At 33.6% G+C, this 20,958-nt stretch overlaps 7 protein-coding genes across 13 annotated transcripts in view; 2 read left to right on the top strand and 5 right to left on the bottom strand.

The window, feature by feature from the left end:
• LOC126920604 (solute carrier organic anion transporter family member 74D) overlaps positions 1-5,586 on the bottom strand; it is an 85,357-nt gene extending 79,771 nt beyond the window's left edge. For both annotated transcript variants that reach the window (XM_050731236.1, XM_050731238.1), the window contains exons 1-2: positions 4,569-5,586; positions 2,766-2,802 (exon numbers count right to left, since the gene is read on the bottom strand). The gene's annotated coding sequence lies outside the window, so the exon portion shown is untranslated. The remainder of the gene's footprint in view (positions 1-2,765; positions 2,803-4,568) is intronic.
• LOC126920615 (uncharacterized) lies at positions 3,730-19,672 on the top strand. 2 transcript variants are annotated; one of them, XM_050731263.1, is made up of 4 exons: positions 3,730-4,028; positions 18,975-19,119; positions 19,192-19,263; positions 19,350-19,672. In XM_050731263.1, the coding sequence occupies exons 1-4, from the start codon at positions 4,000-4,002 to the stop codon at positions 19,479-19,481; spliced, it is 378 nt and encodes a 125-aa protein (XP_050587220.1). In that variant the 5' UTR covers positions 3,730-3,999; the 3' UTR covers positions 19,482-19,672. The 2 variants fall into 2 exon arrangements, with proteins under 2 accessions (XP_050587220.1, XP_050587219.1); XM_050731262.1 differs by lacking the exon at positions 3,730-4,028 and adding an exon at positions 18,613-18,758.
• On the bottom strand, positions 6,251-7,116 carry LOC126920620 (splicing factor 3B subunit 6). Its single transcript, XM_050731267.1, has 3 exons — positions 6,954-7,116; positions 6,733-6,851; positions 6,251-6,636 (listed from the first exon to the last, which is right to left on the bottom strand). Exons 1-3 carry the CDS (start codon positions 6,984-6,986, stop codon positions 6,411-6,413), a joined length of 378 nt encoding a protein of 125 aa, XP_050587224.1. The 5' UTR covers positions 6,987-7,116; the 3' UTR covers positions 6,251-6,410.
• LOC126920606 (probable elongation factor 1-delta) lies at positions 7,183-13,382 on the bottom strand. 5 transcript variants are annotated; one of them, XM_050731242.1, is made up of 9 exons: positions 13,193-13,361; positions 11,012-11,146; positions 9,853-10,326; positions 8,980-9,078; positions 8,736-8,808; positions 8,467-8,658; positions 8,084-8,149; positions 7,890-8,015; positions 7,183-7,809 (listed from the first exon to the last, which is right to left on the bottom strand). In XM_050731242.1, the coding sequence occupies exons 2-9, from the start codon at positions 11,102-11,104 to the stop codon at positions 7,655-7,657; spliced, it is 1,278 nt and encodes a 425-aa protein (XP_050587199.1). In that variant the 5' UTR covers positions 11,105-11,146; positions 13,193-13,361; the 3' UTR covers positions 7,183-7,654. The 5 variants fall into 5 exon arrangements, with proteins under 5 accessions (XP_050587199.1, XP_050587200.1, XP_050587202.1 ...); XM_050731243.1 differs by lacking the exon at positions 13,193-13,361 and adding an exon at positions 12,986-13,148; XM_050731245.1 differs by lacking the exon at positions 9,853-10,326.
• Positions 13,661-14,736, top strand: LOC126920612 (chromatin accessibility complex 16kD protein-like). Its single transcript, XM_050731257.1, has 2 exons — positions 13,661-13,862; positions 14,119-14,736. The coding sequence occupies exons 1-2, from the start codon at positions 13,728-13,730 to the stop codon at positions 14,512-14,514; spliced, it is 531 nt and encodes a 176-aa protein (XP_050587214.1). The 5' UTR covers positions 13,661-13,727; the 3' UTR covers positions 14,515-14,736.
• On the bottom strand, positions 14,764-15,838 carry LOC126920611 (transmembrane protein 199). Its single transcript, XM_050731256.1, has 2 exons — positions 15,421-15,838; positions 14,764-15,355 (listed from the first exon to the last, which is right to left on the bottom strand). Exons 1-2 carry the CDS (start codon positions 15,836-15,838, stop codon positions 15,102-15,104), a joined length of 672 nt encoding a protein of 223 aa, XP_050587213.1. The 3' UTR covers positions 14,764-15,101.
• Positions 15,727-16,860, bottom strand: LOC126920616 (biogenesis of lysosome-related organelles complex 1 subunit 5). Its single transcript, XM_050731264.1, has 4 exons — positions 16,788-16,860; positions 16,602-16,684; positions 16,244-16,432; positions 15,727-16,156 (listed from the first exon to the last, which is right to left on the bottom strand). The coding sequence occupies exons 1-4, from the start codon at positions 16,804-16,806 to the stop codon at positions 15,989-15,991; spliced, it is 459 nt and encodes a 152-aa protein (XP_050587221.1). The 5' UTR covers positions 16,807-16,860; the 3' UTR covers positions 15,727-15,988.
• Positions 19,673-20,958: the final 1,286 nt, after the last annotated feature.

Raw genomic sequence — 20,958 nt, 5'->3', positions numbered from 1 at the left:
ACTATAGAATCTGTATTTCAAAATGCGGTATCATCTAAAGCCAATGACTAATTACGACGAACAAATTTACAGAATCGAACGAAGAACGTCTGGTCTTAAACAGTTTTAATTTGCCTCGCAACCGAAGATTACAGTGTCATTCAATGTCTGTGACGAAGCATTTTTCACGGTCTAACAACGTCTGATCGGGTACTCTCCATTGCTAGGCCTGACCTCGAACGAAACGATACGCAGAATCGAGAGAATCGAACGATACACGATTAAACTACGCGGCCAGATCTACGCTACGTATAAGCAGAAAGGTTCAGTGAACGGGACATCGTTCTACAATAACGATAAGGGCTTTGCATATGCAGTACCATCGCGTGGCTGTTAATAGAATAGGGTGACGGAGGGTCTTGTTCTACGTCGATGGAACAAATGAAAAGAAATGACGGCCAAGATGAAGATAAATGGTTCGCGGTACTAGACTCGATCTCCTAAAAGTAACAGAGGCAAATCAGCAGAACGAATCAAACGTCTCGACGCGTCACTTCACAACATGTAAAGTTCATAACGCACGAACGACGACCTCGTTCTGCTTCGCGTAGCGTGTTTCGTTCGTAATTTCACTCGTTCTTTTCCCTATCGCGCCAATGATTGCTCGATAATTAATATTAATTCCAAACTTCGTCGTGTCGACTATCATTTGCTTGACAAACATCGACTCTGCAATTCTCTTTTAAGCGAGGTCGTTGATGTTAAACAATGTTAGAGTAATTTAAGCGTGCATATGTGTTTGTGAGACTCGTCTGGAATTTTGATACATATAATTAATTGACAACGTGGAAGATTAGAAAATGGACGTTCGTCGTGATAGGAAAGCGTGGTCGTGTTCACACGGAAGATCGACTGGCATTCCCGACGGCCGTTTAGTTAACCTACGCGGAATTGCCGATTAGCCAATTCCCGCCGATGCAAATGACGCGGGATCGTACGACCGCCACTTCCGACGTATTATGTAGATATTCACGAGGCGAACGGAAATTTTGGTGTAGAAAGCTTCGCGTCCGTTCCAACCCGTCTCGCCTTTGAATATTTTGCGTTTCAAATCGCAACCGTGATTCATTCTACGCGAGTAGAACGCCCCTCTAAGCCTCTACCAGAAACTTCGTGGAATTCTTGAATTTTTATAACGCGCGCCGGCCAATGCGGACTTCCGTGAACCGATAGATCGGAACGTGAACAGCATTCTACACGAGCTAATCGGACATCGAGCAATGCATTGGCACTGTTCTCTGCTTTAGCGTAGTTTTCTAGAAATTACACAAATAATGTACAACTCGCGATGTATACAAAGAGAAACGTACGACAAGAGGTCATCTTTTCCTTCGCCTTCCACGAAGTTAGCCATATTTTCATCTTCAAAATGAATTCTCTCGTGAAACTAACAGTACGTCGGCGATAGACACGGATTCATCTTGAGTCCTGCACGCATTATAAGGATAAGTGATACGCCGACTGTTGAACGTGTATGTGTAAATACATGAGTCTCCACACGCATACTGCAATGAGATCGCATTGATTCCGCCGAGATAGGACACACGGTGGTAAATGAAACCGCGAGTCCAGGACTGGACGAGTTCAACTGGCAATTAGATCGGACAATAACCTTCTATCAACGAAGCTAAGGGTTTCAACTAAATTGCAACACGTTTACGCTCGACGCGGTGGACGGAGTAATCGTCTAACGGCGATCGATGGAATAATTTCGAATTTCGTGTTCCAGAAACAATGTACATCGATAGTAGGACAGATTGAAACGGTGTTGAAAGAGAAACGCGACGACGCGTTTAACGCGCGTTCATCAGTTAATTACGCGAAAAAATAGTTAAGTTACTTTCCGCATGCAACCGACCAAGCCACTAATTAGGCATAACAGCATGCGATGGAAACACGACACGTGACTTGTGTGTGCGTGTACCGGCACATTTGTTTTCTACGTACCGTTCTTTTACTCACGATTTCGGAGCAAAAGGTTAAGGCTATTCGTAAGCCTCCGAGAATTGTTAACAAAATAGCAGTGATAAAGAAACATAAAGCGAATAATACAAGTTTAAAATACAATAAAACGTAAAACATTATTATATAAAACATATAATAGATAACGTGAGAAATTGAAATTTAAAAAGAAAAAGTTTTGTTTTAAATTCTAGTACGTTTTATATATTTATCATAAGGTGCGAGTGTCCAAATGCTAATGAACGGTAGTACATATCTCTGTTTTGTTGCTCTGAATTTCAATTATGAGATATTCTCACTCTCATATTGCTCGTTCGCTTTCCGATGTTGCCAGATTCTTACAGAATTGTAAATACATAGGCCGAATTTTTCTCTAATATATATTGCTATTTTATATTTAAGCAATATAACCTCGTGCATTTCGTACATTGTCTATACGAGGTACAAAATTTTTAATTTACTGTCTAACAACCTGTTGAACAACCTATTTAAGAAAGATTAAGAGTCAGTACATTTGAATTAATTTTCTCATTGATGGCACAATTATATGATTAATGATTAGTTTTCTTGAATCTTTAAAAATATTGTCGGCGTTTTACTAGCGTTTGCTTCACGACCTACCCTATAGAATTACGGTTTAACCCGACATCACTTCGCATATTAAGGTATAACCTATGTTCGAAACGTATAACGCAAGGCCATAGTATAACCCTAACGAATAATCTAAAGTTACAAAGTAGTATGGAAGGAAAGTCGAGACTCACCACATTGCTTTTCTCCAACGACGGACGGATGCTCCGGCTGCAATTGAAAAAAGAAATGGTTTTGTTAAAGTACGATGCAATACGAGTAACACCGCAAGTAATATTTTTAAATTGCAATACGATGCAATACGAGTAACTACATATACGATACATATACGATGCAATACGAGTAACTACAAATAATATTTTCAAATTACCGCCATCTATCTATTGACGCCATCTACACTACTATTTCAAGAGAACGTTATTCTTCAAATAAAGTAATATGATTCTATACGATTCTTAGATATACATACAGAATTCTTAGATATCTACCATTCTTGTCGTATAAAACAAGTCATAAACAAGTTATTCAGTTAGATTGTTAGATCACAATTCCCTACCTGAGAAACTCTCATATATTTTGTTACTACGTACAAAATTAATATTCAATTAGAATTACAAAACAGTGAATAGTCTTTTTAATTAAAAAATTTACATCTTAATCTTAATCGTAAATCCTTTGATGAAAGGTATATACCTATAATTCAAGTATGTTTCTCACTACCTTTTAACGTCATGCAATAAAACGCGTTACAACCTTGTGCTGTTGTATAGATTATACATTGTCGATGAAAAATCGCTTTCACGTATTTCAAAGCATGTAACAAATCGTATTGTTACGAACACTCATGTACAAAACACTCCGATTGGTTATATTTAACAATCTACAAAAGCTCAATAATTTCGCCTTCCACTTTTCAATTTAACCACGGTTATATTACAGACATTAAAAATTTCTAATGTATAGTTAAGGTTGCACAACCCACTTCTAGGATTTACGCAAGACGCGACATCTATGATCTACAGAATTGCATACAAAGCTTAAGCCTCTTAAGGCACCATTTTTTTGATCATCTTACTTTAAACAGTTTAATGCTTGACGGTTTCAAAAAGCGATGGCCAATGAAACGCGATTTGAATAAATAACGAAATTTTAAAAAATCGATCAAGGTTTAATTTACTTGTGCCGTTGCAAGATCTTCAAATTTCTTCTAAAACCGAGTGCATGAAAGAGGCTTGCCCCATTATTTCGAGAACAAAGTTCCTCGGCATTAACGTGAAGAAGAGCAACTCAAAAGCCGGTAGCACGACGACGTATTTATCCAGACAGCAGACAAACATACTCACTTAAGTACCTGGCACCTGCTCACTTTCGTATACTTCTAAAGGACTACAAGGGGATCGTCACCAAATGAAACTGCATATAAAGCCAGACGAATGGTAAGTTTTTGATAAGATTGTAATCTACCTTTTTACATGATATTTTTTACAATTTCTTATAAATATATAAACATCCATAATTTAATTATGAATTTTACCAAAAATGGCATTTACCAAAAGATAGGGTAGAAAGTAATTTGTTACCTTCAAAACAATTACTATCATAAAACTCGAGAATATTACTAAGCGACATATCGAACAAAGAGTTGTATCGATATATAACCAGGTAATGGTCCACCATTCGAAACGTCAATCATACGAGCTTGTCATCGCTTCAATTTGATAATTAGAATTCCATTGTCGCAATGATGCATTACGATATTTGAGAGCAAGCTAACACTGATAGAGGCTCACGTGAGTAGAACGAATTACGTTCATACGAATTGCGTGAACGCGACTACGCATAAATAACATCGCTGTGTGTACGCAAAGTGTACGGCGACTGTGACGACAGTGGACACAGTTGATCGCGTGAATAAACACACATGACACATACATACAGACAAGTATACTTATATGCATGTATACACGTACTCTCACCTCGATACAAATCGGCAAGCAGGCAGCAGGCCGTCACAACACGACGGTCGTCGCATCCCCTCCCGCCACACCTCGATCGTCCTCTTCACGTTCATTCATTCCTCCCCCACGCGACGCCGTTGTTTCTCTCGAGCGACGTTCGTGTCAGCAACATTAGCAGACGACACACCATAGTCACCCACTGTTCGGCACTACACACTCACGTACAATATTAACCAAGTAAAGTACGATGTTGGAAGAATCGAGCGCGACAAACCGAATCGCATCAACCACATACGATAATACTCAGAGGGACCGTGACACGAGAAATCCATCAGAACGACGCCATTCCTCCTTCCATACTGTTTACATCGTGTCGAGGATTGAGATACGGCGAAAGGAAATCGCAGGAATGTACCCCGCACTCACGAGTCACGGTGTTATATTCGATCTGACTGAAACCGCATTTATGTATTTACACCGGTGATTAAACAACAAAACAAAAATAGTCTCTTGCGTGCTCCGTAAGATCGCGCTACTCTTCAAGTCTGACGTCTCTAGGCGGCGTGACGTGAACACGGCCTAACATACGTAAGGCCATTAATAGAGGAACAGCAACGACGAGGAACAACCAACAGTACTCATACGTGAAATGGCCAATATCGTGAAGAAAACTATCGTAAATTGCTCGTGGAATACGTGACACATTCTCAAGGCCATTCGCGAACGTCTTGCCGGCGGCTTCGCCGTTACCACAGCAGTCGAACGACATTTGAGCAAGTCTCATAGTATCTCGAACACTCAGACTGGCCGAAGTATGATGAGCCGAAGTCAACGAATAAATGGAGAACACCCATAAGAATGCCGCACTATAAAACGGTACGCCGCGACAACACGACTAAACGGGCTAAGCGGGTTTTCGCTTTCGACTGAAATCGAATGTCCTACCGGCTAGCCGGTGACGAGAACCGTATATGAGTTGCGTACGTGTGCGCACGCGTGCATCGTTGTGTATGTGTTGTGATACACCGTACCCCGCGTTTCTACCAGCATCCAGTATCCAGTATCCTGACAAGTAAACGTAGCCCTGTCGAGCTCATATTACAAAACGCTAGTGTCGACAAGATGAGTCGACCGATTAAATTACACGTGACACGCGCGTACTGCACTCGATAATGACAGGTGCATCTTTTTACTTTACCTTTATGGAGGTCACACCTCCGCGTCGTCATAGATGTTTCGGTCGTAGCGTCTGATTCCTTCTGACCTCTCCAATGAAAATTCATAATTTCGTTTTAAAATATCCTTAGGATTACAGGAATACTAGAATTCTATATTTTTAGATTTTATATTCAATGTTTATTGTTACGTATATCTAGAAAAATCGAAATGTTTCAATCATTATCATAAATCTCGACGTAACTTAACATAAATCACTTAACTTCAATATATTCCAGTGAAGAGTTTTAATTAAGGCTATAGCTATCATCTGCGAGGTATATGGAAATAGAGGAATGCTACTCTACCACTGACTGTGAAAGTTGTATTAATTACAGCCTTTTAATGCGTCGACATTTTTTCGCCCCGGTTTTTATATCTTCTCGGGAGGGGAGCGAGAAATGATTGCGTTCCACACGAAAATACTTACTGTGGGTCATTGAACTTCTACAACTGTACTAAATGATGCATAAAATCAAAATGAATATGGTAGATAAAATCGTTTATTGAATTATTTGTCACATATATATTTAAAACAATATTTATTTTACAATGATAATATACAAAGAAAAGTTTCTGCAAGTTAAATAGTTTATATCACAAGATGGATTATTTCCATATTTTGCTCTATTTACAAGAGTTGCATTATTTTTTTTCCTCGTTCAAATTGTATTTTGTTTTCAATTTATCTATTTCTTCCATCTTCTTGTCCACATCAACCCGTTTAAATGCTTTATTACTTTGATAGTATAAAACTACTAGATATCTATTACAAACATTAAATCCACTTAAATGATCGCAAGCATTTTTTGCATCAAATATATCCTCGTAAACAACAAAAGCTGTTCCTCTAGTTTCGGCAGTATTACCCCTATAGTAAAGAAATTCATTAGTTTCAGAAACTTTTTATGATACAGTGTTAAAAAAATATGTAATGGTATAAAATGCGATTAATATAAACACATACACTCTAATTTGTCTGATAGCTCCATATTTGCCAAAAATATCGTACATTTCTTCAGCGGTAATTTTATATGGCAGATTCCTTATATATAACACCCTGTTCACTTCTGGAGGCAGCCTTACCTAAGAAATAAGAATATGTTTTTGTACAATAACAAACAAAATATAGGTTAGGTCAACGACACTTATGTAGCAGAAATTTTATATAGTCGTATATGTATTTACATTAGCTCTTCGTTGAAGCATAGCCATAGTCATCTTGAAAATATATTATTTCTTTATTCACGACGGGAAATAAAAGCACAGAACTAACAAACTGGTTTTTTTAGCGTCAAAACAATTTCAAGTTGTTAGAATTGATTTATGTGTAGTATATGCTACTAGAGAGCAGCACTGTATCTTCCCATTCTACGAATAAAAGGAAAGGATTTAAAGAGTACAATAAAATAAGAAATTAAGTTGACAATTTTTATTTATAGTAACAATACTCCAAAACAAACAATTAAAAATGGTACTAGTACTTGGTATTACATATATACCTACAATATTGTTAATGATCGGTATCATTGATAGCAAATGAAGTATTCCTACTTGATATTACAATTTTATATGTCGAATTATATTTAAAACATTTAATGTTTATATTTTTCTTTATAAAGAATATATCGATCATACAACCACAGTTTAAAAATTTACCCGAGTATTTTTAGAAACGATTTGATAAATTGACACATCGAATATTAAAGTTGGAGTACAATAACTAGGTTTTTCATTTTTGGACAGCCGCGTTTAATATAGAACACGTATGTAATGTATTTACCAAACTAGATATTGCTAGTGGAATGAAAAGATGGCACAACAGACCAATGCCTGATTGCAATTAGAACCGTCAGATATTTTTCTACGAAGGAAACTTCGTTAATATTTTATACTTTATTAAAAGCTGCAATATCTACGCTTTGTACATAATCCTCGATTTCTTGAATCTTTTCTGTAAGCCAATCTACAGAAACTTTGTCGTCTTCTACGACACACGAAATCTGAAGTTTGTGAATTCCAAAGGCAAGTGGAACAAGTTTTGCTATAAAAGAATAAATATTTTTAGTTTTGACTCAAATTAAAGAATCAAATTTATTATTTTATATACGCTTAATAACTTACACGCTCCCCACAAAAGACCATCGGTTTCGATCTTTCGAACTTCCTCTTCCATTGCTTTCATATCTGTTTCATCATCCCACGGTTTTACGTCTAATATGATATTTGACTTTGCAATCAGGGCTGGCTCTGTAAATTGTTATTATATAACACATGATGTAATTAAATTTGAAGTACAAATTCAATCTGCGACTTACTCTTAGCTTTCTTTGCAGTATATGCAGCCAGTCTTTCTTCCCTAATTTTTGCAGCTTCTGCATCTTCTCCCTAATAAGTCAAGTATTTAAACAATTTACAGTAAAGATCATAAATAGCAACATTTACATTTCAATACTTGTACGATAGTGTTTGTATTGAATTCGTGTGATAAATAGAGAATTATAGCTGAATGTATTAGTATTCTGGGAATATCTGGTGTACTATATTTCGTAAATGTCGTATCATTTTATCACTTTTGCACCCTACTTGAAGACACGTGTAAAGTGTACTAAATGTATAAGTATCGTGCAGAAATGATTTTTAATATTTATGTAAATAGAAGGAGATTAACTTCTTAGTGTGTTCCACTATTTCTGCCCACTTGCCTCTGAATCTGAACCGAAAAGATCAACATCTTCGTCGTCATCAGCTTTTTCTTGTGCTGGTTTTGAAGCTGGTTGAGGTTTAGCAGGACAAACTGCTAATGTTGGAACAGCAGATATGAAAATTTTGTCCTCAAGAGCTTTTACACGTTCCTCCAATTTTTCAACAGCATTTTGTAGTTCTTGGAAGACTGTTGATGAAGATTTGAAATATGGTAATTCCTATACTACTGATAAAATAATTTAATGTAAACGGTGTAACACTCACCACTACATTCTAGAATATCCTTTTTATTATCATTTGGAGTAGTGAAACCAGCAACAGCTGCAATATCATCCATCTGTAAAATAAAATTGGACTGCATTTAAAGTTAAAGTTATAAAAGGGAATACTCATTCTTATTGAATACTTAGATTTTATGCCCATCAATTTATATTAATATTGCATATTGTATTAGTAAGCAGGTTTGAAAACTCGTTATATAAGGGTGTGCAAAGAGTGCAGTACTCACACACTGTAAAGACTGTTTAATATGTTGACGAGCCTTGGCAACCTCATTGGCTAAACTTCCACCAGCAGATAGAATGGGACTAGCAGTTTGTTGATTCCCCTGTATCCAGCAATATTAAAGATCAACTCAGACTAAACTGATTGTTACAAAAAATTCCATATCACACCTCCACTAAGTTCTATAACTAATGTTATCCAAATTGAAATAAAATAAAGGTTTATATTTAGATTTCTTCTTGTAAATAAATTTGTATATAATATTTGAAAAGCTTTATTTTATAAGTATACATCTTCAATAGAGTTAAGTGGAGATAGATATTTTAAATGTTTAAAAAGTGAATAAATAATAAGCATCACAAATAATTCTTTTCTACAAGATAAAAAGTTAAAATAAAAATATTTATTATCACCATATAAACATATTGTTAATAAGCTTAAGATCATGACAAATGCAAACATTCCTAATCAGAAGCACAGACGCATTGTATTCCCCATTTTTACACACAAAAAAAAACAAGCAGTGTTCAAGTAAAATAGGATTAAAGTAAGATAAATATGTACAGTACTTCTTTGGTGTTCATACAAGAACTATTAAATCTAAGAATCAGACAACAATATATATAACATATAATATATATAACAAACAATATATATCTGAAATTTTCATAAAATAAATGTCATAAAATAAAGTAAATGTTTGTATAAGAGAATAAAATGATGCTATCTTTAGTCAATTTTCTAAGTGTATTTTAATAAGCAGTATTTCTATGATGATTTAGGCAATGAAATATATTACAATGAACAAAATTAAATTCTATAAGTATTGCATTGATGCACACAAAACATTAAAGAACAGATGCATGACAGTATATACCTGAATAGGTAACTGCTGCTTATTCCTTATTAATGGAGTAACATTTTCTTTTACTTCCTTAGTATCATTTTTTTGTTTTCTATTTTTGTGTCTTGTATCTGCTTTATTCTTTTTCTCTTTTACTTCTTTTGTATTATACTTTTTAGATGCATCATTTGAAGAACTAGTCTCCTTCTCTTTCTCTTTTAAGTCATTTTTGATATTGTCAGACTTTTGCTTTTCTTCTATATTTTCTTTCTTTTGTATATTCAATTTTTCTTCATCTTTATTAATCTTTGATGCATTTATTTGACACTTAGAATTCTTTATATCATTTGAAATATTCTCAGAAATCAATAACTTATTATCTTTAGATTTTTCAGACCTTGTTTTAGTCAAAGAGTTACTATTCAAAAAGGAATTATCTTGACAGTTATTAATTACAGAAACTTCAGATTTAAGCGAGCAGCTTTCCATAATTTTATGAGACACCACCTTGAAACATTAAGCTATGCAAGAAAGAACTCGTATTTTGTTATTAATAATGTAAAATACAAACTAATCGAAGCATGTCTTTTACATGCTTGATTTATGTTGTTACTACAGAACACAACTGCACAAAACTAAATACCTTGAGTAAAGAATCCATGCATTCAGAAATTCATTGAATGTATGAACATATAAAACAATACATCATACAATTATAGTTATAATTAAATAAATAGAAAATCACATTGCTTATCTTATGTTCTTATTTTTAATATTATTAATTATACTTATCACAAGAGTTTTGTGTTAGAAATGAAATACAAGATTAGGTAATCCATTTGAACACACAACTAGAAATGGGAATTAAGTTCTCAAGAAAAAAATAAAATTCCCAACACCTCATAGAATTACAAGAAGATAGAATCTTCCCTATCACCAGATATTCCCTGAAGTGTGTGTTAAAGATGTTAGTTTTTTTGTTAGTACAAAGAAAAAGTACAAGGCATAACAAAAAAGCAAATATTAACTGTGGATGTTGGGGCTGACAATAACGGTGAAAATGAATGAAACTTAAGATTTATTCTGTTTAAGAGTTTGTATGTTTAAAACATTTATCCTACCCCTGTTGGCAATCAGTTTTATATCCAATAACATTAATTCAAGATTCACTGACGATGAGAAAGATACTCACCTTGGCCATTCTTTCAAAGTACAATCGTTCTGCCTTGTCATAGGATGGTTTGTCAAACCATACCTTCTCTCGTGCTAATGCTGCTTTCTCCATGGTTTAGATGATATATTCAATAATAAAGATGCAAATAAATTTCTGCAACATGAAATTTTATTCATTTCACAATGTTTTGAAATAATTTGACACTCCAATATATTAGACAGTATGAATGTAGTTTTCAAGAACTTAAAAATATTTGAAAACATATATGGAAAATAAAAGAGTACTAAAAAATTTTAGTTGGTTATGTTTATTAAAAGTACAAGTTTTTTGTTATGTATATAGTATGTAATAAAAGGATATACAATATTGTACATAGTAATAAAAGCCATTGTGTAACAGTATAAATGTATCAACAATTAACAACTTAATAGGTAACAATACAAATGAATATCATAAACTATCATCATCACTACTAAAATATTCAGATTTAAATTTAACTTTACTTAATATTTTTCGACTAGGAAGCTCTAATTTATATTTTTGATTAATTATTGGTTTTTCGTCTGATTTATTTTTTATAGTATCTAATAAGCGAAAAATTTCCCTTTCTTCTTCTGTTTTAATCACACATGGGTATATCTCCGATGCTTCAAAATATCGAACAAATGCTTTAAGTTCAGTAAGAGAGGAATGAGTAGAATAACATACATTGAAAGTTCTTTCTTTATTTTTGTCCCATTCTCCTATTATGCTAGTATCTTTCTTTCTCCATTTCATTACAGACGGGATAACAGTTAAGATATTTGTATTGCTTACATCACTTCTACAACGCAAACCTGGCGAAGATATTTTTTTCTTGCAAGCATGAATTGGAGTACTATCTGGGTCATTTGTGACATAACAAGATAATTGTGCAATATGATAATAATTTTCAAACACATCATTTCTTACATGTATTTTCATATCTAACATTTTTGACAGTTCTACAAAAAGAAATTCAGAACCGTATGTAGCAGAACATTCCAGAATAACAACATTCCTTGGGTCTTTGCTTATCCAATTTTTAGTAATTTCATATATTCTACGCATACTTTCTTGTCTACTAGGGAAAACAGGATAGTCAGTACTTAAAAATGTTGTATCTAAATAAATTTTAGTAAATGTTCTAGGTATCGATTTAGAATCATTACAATAGTGCAGACCTTTTAATTTTGGAAAGTCTATTGGATTAATGCGAAAATCACCAGTATATAACACTGATATATTATCTTTTTCGAAAAGAAACATCACAGAACCAGGACAATGTCCTGCTGGGATAGAAGTTACACAAATGAGGATGTTTTCCTTATTCTCTGTTACGTATTCTATAACACTGGGTATATTAATGCCTATTTCTTTCACACAAGAACTTTTAAATTTAAATCTACTTTCTAACAATGCTTTTGAAATAGGACTGCAATAGAAGCATTTTTTATATTCATCTATATATTCAAAAAATGTATCTGATAAACCATGCATATGATCAGAGTGACAATGACTAAGAAAAAATATGGAGGATGTTAAGTTTTCTCCATCAAAACGATCCACTGAGATGCCCGGTATCTCCTTAATAAGCCCAAGAAAAGTTGACATTCTGATAGGTATTTTGTTCCTGTAATTTATAAATTCAACATCAATTATGTCAATATTTGTTTTAGAGAATATTATATTTTAATAACAATGAGTGCAAGCATGTATGTAAGCATACAAATATAATAAAAAAAGAAAGATACGATAAAATAATGTTACACATATATCTTTAATTCACAAGATGTATGAAATTACAATTAGAGAAAGCGATACAATAAAACTATTACAATAAATAGTTATCACAAATAGAAAACAGATGTTCGTAAAATGCAAGAGTGAAGATCTATACAATAGGTTATAGATATGAACTGAACATACATTCTATGAATGAATAAAACAAACTAAAAGAGGTCGTTTACGAACCAATGGCCCAACAATCTGAACAACTATATATGAACAATTAGTTAATTTTTCACTGAAACATTATTAGCCCGAATCCGCCATGTGCCGTATTGATCGATTAATTCGATGGTTATATAGCAAAGTACAATTACTTCGACCTCCGTTAATACTGCAAACCAGTTCAGTGTGCATGTGGATTATATACCGCTAAAATATTATTAAATATACCTTGACTCGTTACAGATTGTCAAATTGATGCAACAACTGTCTGCTCGCCAAAATTTCGGTACGCCGCATATAACGTGCCAATTGAAAAGAAATAGAAACAGTAATGTTCGATCAGTGAAAGAAGATGTCACTAGAGTACCTTATCACTACACTGTTACTACCAACGAATTCAATACACGATTACTTTTTTAAAGCATTTCAAAAATAATTCTTTAATTTTGTTAATAAATTGCTAAATAAAAATGACCTAATCATTTTATTTGCAATATTTATTGTCAAAGAAAAACGAATAATATCATATGGAAAATTTAGATTGTATTAATTGTTTGATATTATAATTATTTATATTCTTAAAATTTAATAAAATATAAAAAATTAAAAATAGGATTTAATCAAATACAATATGTTCCCGAATTTCGTGTCAAATAGTTATATAAAATGCGAAATTCGAAAAATGGCGGCAATTGATTAACATACGTTACTGCCGTATTGTTAGTTTACGTTCGGTTCTAGGAGAAATTGATTTTCCGTAAAAATGACTGCGCAAGGATCACATGCTAAAATGAAGGAATTACGTTTACCTATGTCAAGGGTAAAAACGATTATGAAAAGTTCTCCTTATGTTGATACAATCGGTCAAGATGGATTATATTTAGTCACAAAAGCTACGGTAAGATTAATGTTTAAATATTGAGGTTAGGTGACGCTTAAACGTGATTATTCTATACATTTGTATAGCTTCCATATTTGTTGTTTCGCGCGACAATTAAAAATTCTCACTTCCTATGTGTTTTACATTTATAATATTTATTAATTAATTGTTTAATATGCGTTACATTCAGACTATGTCACCTATATTTTAGTTTATACTATGCTTCACCTCTCATAATAAGTACGAACAAACAAAGATAAAAACAATTTTATAGGAACTATTTATACACTATCTAACGGAAGAAGCACATTTGCAAAACAACAAAGGGAATTCTTTAGACTACAAACATCTGGCAGAGGTGGTACAAACCAATGATACATTGGAATTTCTCAGGGAAATAATGCCAAGGAAGATCACAGTCAGGCAATTCAAAGAAATGATGGCTGCCAAAAATTCACATAGTAGTTCATCAGAGAGTAGTTCAGACTCGGATAGTGATAGTGAGTCAGATACTGATTCTTGTTCTGATAGTGATAGGAAAGCAGAAGATGACAACTCATCAAATAGTGAACAAGAGAGTGAGGCAAAAGAAAATGGTAAATGTGATTCTGCCAGTGACAAAAGTGAAGCCAGTGACAAAAGTGACAGTGAAGATGAAACCAAAAGATAGGATAGCTAATATCCACTTTCATCTATATTTTCATAAGACAGGCTCTCTGATTATTTAGGAAATACCTCAAACTTAGTTGAAAACAATATACCATTGTGAACTTTACAAACATTTGGTTTATGAATGTTTTGAATATGAATGAATATTACCGAATGTTTAGGCTATTTGCTTATTTAATGTTTTAAATTAAATATAAATAATAATTTTAGATGTTTAACACTATTTTTATATGTATTCATTAAAGACAAATTGAACATTAAATAGGATCTCTTTATTAATAATAAAGTACATATAGACTTTGTAGGTACATTAGGAAAAGAATTTTAAGAATATGTACGAAGTAAAGTATATATTTATACCTTGAAATGCATTAGTCCAAAAAGCATCTTGCTGTCTTATTATATAATACAAAATAAATGCATTAATTTTTCTGTGCTGGGTTTCTAGCTGTATCACAATAGAATTTTATATACCATTTTATATTTTGCACATAATTATAATTTTCTTCTTTATTTTGTATTTATAAATATTGCAAAAAGACATTAATATTAGGAGAATTTGTCTTGATAACAATAATTTATGAAATTTTATTCTTGATGCAATTTTTTATGTGGTGGAGCTGTTGAAGCAGCATCATATGCATCTTCATTTAATTTAATTGCTAAGAAATAAATTTCAGCCAAGGCAATAACTAATGCACAAATTATACCTAATAACAATCTAAATCCAAAGTCTAAAGTTCCTACTATTAATTCCAGACCTACAAATCCAAAGGCAAAACCTGCTAGTACAGAAAATATAAACTGTGCAACAGCTATGAGTTGTTTATTTATTTGTTTCACTGAAAAGATAAAGATATATGTAACATATATGGGAAAGAATATTTTTTTAAGTTAAGGATCTTACTTTGATAGGAGATAGTATCCTCTGGTAAATTCTTTGTAGTAGTATCTACATTTTTGGTCATAGCTCTATATTTCATAGCATTTTCTTGTGCTTTCAGTTTCTGTGTTCTAGCTTCCAACTCAGGATTTCTTGGTGTAACTTTTGGAGTTGGTAATCTGATGTCATCTTCCTCTAACAACTCGTGTAAATAAATACTTTCCATATGAATGGTTCTGTATTCTTCTAAGTATTTGTTCAACCATCTTAGATCATCCAATTTTAATAAGATATCTTTCTGCTTATCTTTAGTTGACTTTTTTAAAGCAATAATAGTAACTGGAGTACTATTAGTCTTCTTCACATTTTTGCAGATGAATTCTATTAATTTCTTATTTGGTTTGATTTTAATGGAAGGATCTTCTATTGATTCAACTGGCATTCTTATGTATTTTAGATACAAGTGTTCTATTATTAACAAAATATATTGTTGTTAGTGTTTATACATTAAATCCAAAATTGGTACTATTTTATGTTATACGTAATTACAAAGTACAAAATGTATTTGTAAAATATTGGTATGTAACAATGTTTATGGTGTAATGTGTAACTTTCTTTCTAAGTCAATATAAAATTCTTTTATTTCATTCTCTTTTTCTTGAAAAGTTTGATTTACTTTCTCACAGTTTTCACTCATATCATTAACAAACTTCTCCCATTCTAATTTCCTTATTTCTCTATTTTCTAGCAATGCTATATCCTAAAAAAATTATTGAATGTTCACATTAATGACAAATATGAAAATATTTAAACTAGAAAAGATTCAGTTACTGAAAATGATCCATACACTGTCAAAATTTTGTTCTCTTTGAAGAACTCTTTCACACATACTCAGGGCAACATCAACATTTGCTTTTAAACTTGGTAAATGACAATCTCCGAGTTGTTCTGTTCGATCGAGTTGACTTTCTTTTAAATCCGTCGAATATTCAAGTATTTTGAAAAGTCGTTCTACTTCTCGATCATCTCTCTTTTCCTATAAATTTTAGGTTATGCACGATAACAAATTATTATCAAGACATATACGAAATGATTAGTCGATCCTCTGAGAAAGATAATACTTTTGTATGGTCTTCTACGTAATTACTATCTTTTTCTCTCATGGAAGTGCAGCTATCGATAATAAGAACACGGGAACTTTTTACCTGAAATTCGCGAAGAAAGAATGTGATTTCGCCCTGAATAAATGGTCGATGATCGAATAGTCGGCTCCAAATCTCACCCGTGTCTATAAAAACAAGGTATCATCAATTAGATTATGATAAATAGTTATAAGAATAAAGCGTATACTTAGAATTTACGTGTTTATAATTAATCAGAGGATGTCGCACCTCTAATAATGGACGCCATGTTCTTCTCGTGAGATCAGTACATCGTTAAACTGTCCTATAAATACAATTTTCATGCTTATCGCGCATAATATAAAATTTCTTTTCTTATTATTTCATATTGTACGATTTATTTACTGTTTCTTTCACCGTATGATTAGTCATGTTATATTTTAATTACAAAAATATGATTTCCTCTTCCTTATCAATTGAATACATTCGCAAACTATTTATTATTATTCAACGAATTAAAAAAGGGGAATTATAACACTGCCGAGGTACAAGATTAGAAAGGTTAAAAGTTTCTGGAACAATCTGGAACTGCTCTGGGACACGGATTAAATTATCAGGCGACGAGCAGGTGGTGCATTACAATAAATTTCCAATGAAATATACAAGTGGAATGAAATTACAAGAAATTTATTAATAAGCACAAGGTTTCCCATCAGCCATCTGGAGTGCATTTCAATCAGTTGGGTGATCCTTCATTTTAAAATGTATTTTCAATACATTTGGGCGCGATATTGCCCGAAGGACTTTCATTTTGTTTTCAGTTTTAAATTTAAGTACCTAACTCACATATTCCATTAGAAATATACTTCCTGTTTATTAATTATCAAGTACTGTAATATCATCTGCAACGATTTCATTAAGGATATTTTGTAGGTTATCTTTGAAAATGTCTTAATCAAAATTTTGTAATGTTCTTTGAAATAAAAATTACGAATTTTAGATTCTACATTTATCGTATTTGAATACAATTTTGGAAATGTTGTAGCGTTTACAAGTGAATAATTATCACTTTTTGTATTCGAAAAGTTACTTCTTAATCGCGACGATTACTAAACTTTCCTTCAGTTTCTCTGTTAAGACAAATAACTCGCGCTACTGCAACTGTTGTAGGGATTCTTTCTTCCTTTCTTTTTCTCGCCATTTTCTCTTGATAAGTTCGAAGACCTTCCGTCTTAGTCGCGCGCAAGAGAAAGGAAAGTAATTACAGATAGGAAATTGCTCGAAGAAAATGAGCTTTCCATTGGATCCTGTGATGGATTGACGTTTAAATGAGAAATAATTATTTGTCGCTTAAATGATGAATAAATTTGCTCGATTTCGACTAAACTTACGAGATTGTTGTTATATTTAGAATGCCTAGACTTTTTTGCCAATTAACTTGAATTTTAACTTCGCTATGAAGCTCTTGATTCGTCAATTCTGATTTTTAATACTTTCAAAAGATTCTTTGCGGCAGTTTAGTAATCAGTTAAGTTTGAACTAGCTTTTCTTCGTTAGATTCTATAATCAACTTTGCTTGCAGCAATATATTCTTATCGTATTGCCTTTTAAGGATGTTTCGAACAACAGCTCGTCATAGTTTATTAATAATCATTATGGAGAAAATAACCGTACGAATAAATCGCGGCACTTATAAAATAGTTGAAATTTGAAATATTTCCCAACGTCAAACCACATAGATTATTTGCGAACGTTGCAATAAATATTTGATCATAATACGTTTGCTTGTGCTTAAAAGCTTAAAGCTTATCAGCCTGAAATTTTGAACGTACCCCATTGTTAATATAGATTATGTTAAATGAAATATTTCAAAAATAAAATCGAATGTTGTTTTATGCTCACCGAGAACGATGCATCAGTCGACGAAACGAGACGCGCATTCGATACCGCTTCCTTTTCTTTCTCGCGTTACAACGCTACGCATAACTCGTCGATGAAAAACTTGAGACATTCACAAGCTATCGCGAGCACGACAATTGTATCGTGTGACCAAACATGCATTGGATGCACCGATGGTAGGGATATCTGTCCGGTATAAATGAAGTATTCCCATTCGATTGTTCGTCTGTTTCGCACGATTCAAGTAAGCTTGTATCGATTTCGACCAACGAAACATCGTGAAACCGCAATGGATCGTTTCCTGCTCTTCGTCCTGTTGTTCATCGTTTTACGGTTTACAATGTAACAATTCGCTTGTATAGTCGTTTGGTATTTCGTTCTATTAAAGATAAATGTTAGAAAGAAAGTAAAGATGATGGCGTCGAAGTCGTCTTGAAATTACTGGCAGATAATTAGCGTTATTTTAACAATAGTATTCGAAAGTTTTGATTAATGTTAATGTTTTTAAATGAACGCTGATACGATTAATAATGGTTCCTTAATTTCGAACTTTTACAGGCAAGAAGTCGTTGAAGAGGGAGGTTGCAAATGCGCCGTGTTTTCCAGGCAAATATCAAAACCAATCATTGAACGCGCTCTTCTGTATAACGTCACGTGCGATAGCGAAGGGCAGGAGAAGTGTCAACAGTTGTGCGTTGCTCTGGTCAGTAAATAATCATGTATGTTCGATAGCATGTCTGGCGAACGTCAAAAAGATATGCGTAATTCTGTGCAGGCCGAGAGCGCGAGAGACCAAGCGCCGCAAATGATTTGCGAAAAATTAAATACGCACGTGGAGAACCTGCAGGTAAATTTGTTTAAAAGATCAAGTTCAAAAAGAGTATTTCAAGTTGATATTTAACGATGCCGACGTAAACGTGAAATATATTTCAGGTGGCAGTATACGCGAAAGTGTGTGACGCGACCAGCTGGAAATTCACTGGTTTGAAAGCTGCGGATCCAATTTGTTGCCACGAGGGGAAAAGTACAGCTTGCGAAGAACCACTCCCGGTGATCGAAAGTTAAATGAATCCATTGGAGATTATTTCGTAATGCGTTGGTTAGTCCGTTGTGAAATTTTATTTAATCATTTGCGAAACATTTATTATTTTATCGCTAATTAATAATCCAGTTCGTTGTTGTAGGAGCATACATAAATGTTTAATTGTTATTAATCGAATTATGGAAATAAATTCGAAAGCTAGATATAAATTAAATTGATTGGCTTGTACGTAGAAATCAAATAGAAATTACATCGCGCCATGCTTGAAACCATTTTTCACACGTTTCAATCTACTATTTCACTTCTTTGAGATCTTTGATTTCAATGGACGTCAAATATCAAAGAGTCTTCTAAGAACAAAATCGTCTTAAAAGCATTAAACGCTTCCTCCAACCCATACCTTTCTCGCCTGAATCTTGAAGATCTTTGGAACGATTATACTCGTACGCAAACCATCTTTCGAGGTAGTGCCAGAATACAAAGTACGTCTCACCAATTCCAGATATCTTCTATTTCGTCAATGGTGTTCCAGGATCTTCGTCCCGGGCCATTGAATAGATGGTTTGTTATCGCTCCCTTGACTTCCTGCCGATGAATCCTTCGTCGTGACTCTCTATATCGACCTTGCCATCCCAGAAAGCCATTGTATACCCGTGGTTTTGTCGTCCTTTCTTCTCCCGATTTAATGACTCCACCATTTTCACACAGTCTCTTCTGTTTGTCGTTTGCGAATTCACTCAATTTCACAATCGTTTAACGCAATTTTTCCAAATCTCTTTTCACGAATACGTTTGTTTCGTCGTTTTACGCCATGTTTATTAATCGTCAAGTCCAAACTCTAGCTATTTATTGTTAACCAATTCTAGCTTACTTTGTTTGAGGTTGCGTGGTTTACACGGAGCCTGAGACGCAATGGGAACTGTTCCGGGTGTTATATGTTTTGTGTCCCATCACACACTGACTTGGACTACTCCCTGAGTCCTAAGGGAGAGAGGATACGTCGAGAACGAGAACAGACTACTTTGTGTTGCTAGTTTGCATGGTATCAACATTGTAGAACATAACACACGCGCTTTGACTATTTGCATTGAGAGAGAAAGGGAGAGAGAGAGAGAGAGAGAGCAAGAGCAATTTACCAAAAGTTGTCCAACGTAATGACGTGTTGTGTATTGAACTACTGACGCTTAGATACGTACATTATAATGCAGGCAATTAATATTAGCAGCAACTTGCAGTAATTTCGTATTTTATTTGAAAAAGGAAAAACTTATAATTCCCGATGAAGTTTGATTAATATTGTGTACACTTGGTGAATTGTAAAGCGGTTGCCATTCCCTCTATTACACGTTGGTCATTCTCGAAATGCTGCTCGATATTCTATTAATCAGTTGTCAGGTAATTTCCACTCATCAAACATCCTTAATCAGACGATTGGGAATGGTACACACCGGTAAATCTATTCACGATAATTTGCGTTTCATATCGTGTATATTCCTTCGC

Source organism: Bombus affinis, chromosome 9, assembly GCF_024516045.1.
Source record: "Bombus affinis isolate iyBomAffi1 chromosome 9, iyBomAffi1.2, whole genome shotgun sequence".
NCBI lineage: Eukaryota > Metazoa > Arthropoda > Insecta > Hymenoptera > Apidae > Bombus > Bombus affinis.
The sequence above is the reverse complement of the archived record's forward strand: the minus strand, read 5'-3'. Positions and strand labels throughout refer to the sequence as shown.

Excerpts from the sequence above, each read along its gene's own strand:
- LOC126920615 (XM_050731262.1), top strand. The coding sequence starts at position 18,616 with ATGAAGTATTCCCATTCGATTGTTCGTCTGTTTCGCACGATTCAAGTA. Across the intron at positions 18,759-18,974 it reads ATCGTTTTACGGTTTACAAT|GCAAGAAGTCGTTGAAGAGG; the intron begins GTAACAATTCGC and ends GAACTTTTACAG. Across the intron at positions 19,120-19,191 it reads AACAGTTGTGCGTTGCTCTG|GCCGAGAGCGCGAGAGACCA; the intron begins GTCAGTAAATAA and ends AATTCTGTGCAG.
- LOC126920620 (XM_050731267.1), bottom strand. The coding sequence starts at position 6,986 with ATGACTATGGCTATGCTTCAACGAAGAGCTAAT. Across the intron at positions 6,852-6,953 it reads TGCTTCAACGAAGAGCTAAT|GTAAGGCTGCCTCCAGAAGT; the intron begins GTAAATACATAT and ends CTTATTTCTTAG. Across the intron at positions 6,637-6,732 it reads GCTATCAGACAAATTAGAGT|GGGTAATACTGCCGAAACTA; the intron begins GTATGTGTTTAT and ends TCTTTACTATAG.
- LOC126920606 (XM_050731242.1), bottom strand. The coding sequence starts at position 11,104 with ATGGAGAAAGCAGCATTAGCACGAGAGAAGGTATGGTTTGACAAACCA. Across the intron at positions 10,327-11,011 it reads ACTTTGAAAGAATGGCCAAG|GTGGTGTCTCATAAAATTAT; the intron begins GTGAGTATCTTT and ends TAATGTTTCAAG. Across the intron at positions 9,079-9,852 it reads AGCAGCAGTTACCTATTCAG|GGGAATCAACAAACTGCTAG; the intron begins GTATATACTGTC and ends TGCTGGATACAG.
- LOC126920612 (XM_050731257.1), top strand. The coding sequence starts at position 13,728 with ATGACTGCGCAAGGATCACATGCTAAAATGAAGGAATTACGTTTACCT. Across the intron at positions 13,863-14,118 it reads ATTTAGTCACAAAAGCTACG|GAACTATTTATACACTATCT; the intron begins GTAAGATTAATG and ends ACAATTTTATAG.
- LOC126920616 (XM_050731264.1), bottom strand. Across the intron at positions 16,433-16,601 it reads TCTTTCTTCGCGAATTTCAG|GAAAAGAGAGATGATCGAGA; the intron begins GTAAAAAGTTCC and ends TAAAATTTATAG. Across the intron at positions 16,157-16,243 it reads GAGAACAAAATTTTGACAGT|GATATAGCATTGCTAGAAAA; the intron begins GTATGGATCATT and ends TAATTTTTTTAG.
- LOC126920611 (XM_050731256.1), bottom strand. The coding sequence starts at position 15,838 with ATGCCAGTTGAATCAATAGAAGATCCTTCCATTAAAATCAAACCAAAT. Across the intron at positions 15,356-15,420 it reads GGATACTATCTCCTATCAAA|TGAAACAAATAAATAAACAA; the intron begins GTAAGATCCTTA and ends TTATCTTTTCAG.